Source organism: Nilaparvata lugens, unplaced genomic scaffold (genome assembly GCF_014356525.2).
Source record: "Nilaparvata lugens isolate BPH unplaced genomic scaffold, ASM1435652v1 scaffold5156, whole genome shotgun sequence".
NCBI classification, from domain to species: Eukaryota; Metazoa; Arthropoda; class Insecta; order Hemiptera; family Delphacidae; genus Nilaparvata; species Nilaparvata lugens.
In genome coordinates, this window is record NW_024091054.1 from 20,001 (window position 1) to 25,067 (window position 5,067).

The window sequence follows — 5,067 nt, forward strand, 5'->3', positions numbered from 1 at the left end:
CTCTTAAACCATCGGAGAGAGATATTTTTTATCCCCAATGATTCAAGTTTTTTTATTAAAATTCTCCTGTCAACTGTATCAAAGGCTTTTGCCAAGTCCAAAAAGGTTATCAGTACTTTTCTTCTTGATTTAATACTACTTGAGATAGCCCTAGACATATTGAAAAGAGTATCAGATGTATTTTTGGACTTTTGAAAACCATACTGTGAGTTGGAGATGAGATTGTACTCGTTTAAATACTTAGTCAGTTGTATTTTTATACACTTTTCGATTATTTTAGATAATGTTGCCAACAAAGAAATAGGTCTGTAATTGGAGAATATGCCTTTGGGGCCTGATTTATAAATAGGTATTACTCTGGCTGTTTTGAGAGCGCAAGGAAAGTGTCCAACCAGAATGCTTAAATTGACTATATGTAGGATAGGATGTATTAATATGTCAATATTGTTTTTAATCACTCTAGTAGGGATTCCATCACAACCTGGAGCTGATCGCCCTTTCAAACTCTTCACTACCTCCTCCAATTCCTGCCTTGAGACCGGTTGCAGTTGAAATTCAGAGTCCGCAGCATGTTCATCATCTCTCACTACTGGTGCATCCTGGGTTATTATAGAATTTGCTAGGTTTGTCCCAACTTTGGCAAAATATTGATTAAATTGGTTGGCAATTTCTTTAGTTTTTTGAGAGTCGATGACTTCACCAGGGCGGGAGAATGCACTAACGGGGAATGATTTACTATTATCTATACGACCTGAGATTTCGTTTATAACCGACCAAAATTTTCTAGGGTTACCAGTCGCTTCTTCAACTTTGTTTTTGTAATAGTTATACTTGGCTCGCTTGATTGCTGAATGTAGCATATTTCTATATTGAGTAAACTCATTTCTAAGGAGATAGTTAAATGGTTGTCTATTGAGTTTTTTTCTGAGTTTATCACGATGTCGAATAGAATTTACTAGTCCAGCAGTTATCCATGGTTTGAGTTGAGTATTTCTAGATGAAACTTTTACTTCATGTGATTTTTCGGCAATTATGTTTTGTACCGATTCAATGAAAATATCTGTTGCATTGTCAACGTTGTTTTGTTCAATGACTCTATTCCAATTGTGACTAGAAAGTGTGTTCCTCACCTTTTTCCAGTCTGTTTTAATAATGACTCTATCTGTATTAGGCGGCTTATGAGTTTTTGTCGATAATATATTCAAGCAAATAGCATAGTGATCGGTAACCGAGGACTGCAGAATAACAGAAGATGCATTGAAGAAACGCGGAAGCTTGACAAAAAAGTGGTCAATACAGGTTCCGCTGGCCGGCCGTGTAACCTTGTCAATACAGGGCACAAATCCTGCGTCACTCAAAATATCGATATAATGCTCCTCAACAGAGCCAGGGGCAACATTCAACGTATCGCAATTGAAATCACCTGCCAGAATTCGGACGACACCTGGCGATTGTTCATTGCAATATACGTTTAACGCGTTTATGAATGTAGTTAGATTAGTGCTGGGGCTGCGGTAGACAGCTAGAATTTCGCATGCCGCCCCCGCCCAGGTAAAGGTGAGAGAGAGACAGGTGGCCAGACCGCCCAGTACCAGTTCATTGCAAGTGACTGGAAGTCCTTCATCGATGTAGACCACCAACCCATCGCTCTGGTTCAGATTATTGAATGATCTAAAAGAATGGTAACCTGAAATGTTAATTGGATGGCTGTCGTCGTTAAGCCATGCCTCAGTTAATATTATGCAGTTAAACTTATGCCCTAATCCCTGTAATACTGTTGAAAATTCGTCAAAGTTACGTCTATAACTACGTATGTTCTGATGAATGACCGAGAAGCCCATGCCACTGCCGTTTCCCATAGAATCTCTATTACTAAATTTACCATGAAAGTCAAATATATCAGCACACTCTGTGCATCTTATTAGAGATACATCAAGTTCATCAAACGATTCTCTTATCATCCACCTTCTAGTGCCTTATGATCGGCATCCCAACGTGACAGCCGTTATTTATAGTAATTATTATAGTAGAAATGTAACTATTTCGTTTCACTAATTTAACATGTTAAAGCAGGAGAGGAAGAAAAGCGTTACTACTATTTTTATGTTTTTCTTTTAGATGACAATAACCCATAGATGAAAAGAAAATTATGTTGAACAAAAAAGAGTGAAGGCTTGAATAGGTCAGCGGTCTGATAAAATAAAGCCCAAGCACAGATTGCAAACTTGACTCTGAAGCAATTTCAATGCATCTTGCATTGCACAACAGAGACTAAGTTCGACTATGTTAATTAGTTTTAAAATATCAAAATTTAAAATTTTTAGTTTAGGCATTAGTTTTGAAGTGTAAATTGGACTTTTTGAAGTGAAAAGTGGAATCTAACCTCCTTTTTGGAGACTTTTATTTGTAAAAAATTTGGGAGAAGACAGTTTTGGGCTATGCCTGTTGTCTTTTCCCAATCATATTTTAATTATGATTGTGATTGTGAATAAAATAATTAAAATAAAATGTTTACCTATTCATAACAACGTAAACAATCATAATTTCAGCTATGACCTATGTTAAGATAAACAAATTTACGATGCATAAGTTTAAGACAAGTTTGGTATTATATATGTGTGGCATAGAAAAAAAAAATATGTATAGCCTATCAGAAACTAATGGCATTACGATATTATTCTGAGTTTATCACGATGTCGAATAGAATTTACTAGTCCAGCAGTTATCCATGGTTTGAGTTGAGTATTTCTAGATGAAACTTTTACTTCATGTGATTTTTCGGCAATTATGTTTTGTACCGATTCAATGAAAATATCTGTTGCATTGTCAACGTTGTTTTGTTCAATGACTCTATTCCAATTGTGACTAGAAAGTGTGTTCCTCACCTTTTTCCAGTCTGTTTTAATAATGACTCTATCTGTATTAGGCGGCTTATGAGTTTTTGTCGATAATATATTCAAGCAAATAGCATAGTGATCGGTAACCGAGGACTGCAGAATAACAGAAGATGCATTGAAGAAACGCGGAAGCTTGACAAAAAAGTGGTCAATACAGGTTCCGCTGGCCGGCCGTGTAACCTTGTCAATACAGGGCACAAATCCTGCGTCACTCAAAATATCGATATAATGCTCCTCAACAGAGCCAGGGGCAACATTCAACGTATCGCAATTGAAATCACCTGCCAGAATTCGGACGACACCTGGCGATTGTTCATTGCAATATACGTTTAACGCGTTTATGAATGTAGTTAGATTAGTGCTGGGGCTGCGGTAGACAGCTAGAATTTCGCATGCCGCCCCCGCCCAGGTAAAGGTGAGAGAGAGACAGGTGGCCAGACCGCCCAGTACCAGTTCATTGCAAGTGACTGGAAGTCCTTCATCGATGTAGACCACCAACCCATCGCTCTGGTTCAGATTATTGAATGATCTAAAAGAATGGTAACCTGAAATGTTAATTGGATGGCTGTCGTCGTTAAGCCATGCCTCAGTTAATATTATGCAGTTAAACTTATGCCCTAATCCCTGTAATACTGTTGAAAATTCGTCAAAGTTACGTCTATAACTACGTATGTTCTGATGAATGACCGAGAAGCCCATGCCACTGCCGTTTCCCATAGAATCTCTATTACTAAATTTACCATGAAAGTCAAATATATCAGCACACTCTGTGCATCTTATTAGAGATACATCAAGTTCATCAAACGATTCTCTTATCATCCACCTTCTAGTGCCTTATGATCGGCATCCCAACGTGACAGCCGTTATTTATAGTAATTATTATAGTAGAAATGTAACTATTTCGTTTCACTAATTTAACATGTTAAAGCAGGAGAGGAAGAAAAGCGTTACTACTATTTTTATGTTTTTCTTTTAGATGACAATAACCCATAGATGAAAAGAAAATTATGTTGAACAAAAAAGAGTGAAGGCTTGAATAGGTCAGCGGTCTGATAAAATAAAGCCCAAGCACAGATTGCAAACTTGACTCTGAAGCAATTTCAATGCATCTTGCATTGCACAACAGAGACTAAGTTCGACTATGTTAATTAGTTTTAAAATATCAAAATTTAAAATTTTTAGTTTAGGCATTAGTTTTGAAGTGTAAATTGGACTTTTTGAAGTGAAAAGTGGAATCTAACCTCCTTTTTGGAGACTTTTATTTGTAAAAAATTTGGGAGAAGACAGTTTTGGGCTATGCCTGTTGTCTTTTCCCAATCATATTTTAATTATGATTGTGATTGTGAATAAAATAATTAAAATAAAATGTTTACCTATTCATAACAACGTAAACAATCATAATTTCAGCTATGACCTATGTTAAGATAAACAAATTTACGATGCATAAGTTTAAGACAAGTTTGGTATTATATATGTGTGGCATAGAAAAAAAAATATGTATAGCCTATCAGAAACTAATGGCATTACGATATTATTCATGGTTATTAATTCATCCATTTGTGGAATTTGAACCTACAATATTGGTGAAACACAGTAAGCTTAGTAATCTTAATTGAGCTGTGGTAGCACCAGTGAGGATAGAAAGAGAGAGCTACTCTCTGGGTAGCACCAGTAAGTGCTTACATTGCTATTCATTCATTCACACAATGATATGATATTTACATCCTAACTAAGCGTTTTATAATCAAGTCACCAACTATATAACAGCAGTGTGAGAGCGTTCAACTGCAGGCCACATACGAATATATACATATATATATATATATATACATATATATATATATACATATATATATATATATACATATATATATATATATACATATATATATATATATATATATATATATATATATATACATATATATATATATATATATACATATATATATATATATACATATATATATATATATATATATACATATATATATATATATATATATATATATATATATATACATATATATATATATATACATATATATATATATATATATATATATATATATATACATATATATATATATACATATATATATATATACATATATATATATATATATATATATATACATATATATATATATATATATACATATATATATAT

At 34.0% G+C, this 5,067-nt stretch overlaps 1 protein-coding gene across 1 annotated transcript in view; it reads right to left on the bottom strand.

Annotated features, from left to right (window-relative positions):
• LOC120355898 overlaps positions 1 to 4,695 on the bottom strand; it is a gene marked incomplete at its 3' end in the record, with an annotated part of 9,628 nt that extends 4,933 nt beyond the window's left edge. Inside the window, exons 1-2 of the mRNA XM_039444644.1 lie at positions 2,696 to 4,695; positions 1 to 940 (exon numbers count right to left, since the gene is read on the bottom strand). The exon at positions 1 to 940 is cut by the window's left edge and continues 627 nt beyond it. Coding sequence (XP_039300578.1) covers positions 1 to 940; positions 2,696 to 3,716 — 1,961 coding nt within the window. The remainder of the gene's footprint in view (positions 941 to 2,695) is intronic.
• Between the last annotated feature and the right edge of the window lie 372 nt (positions 4,696 to 5,067).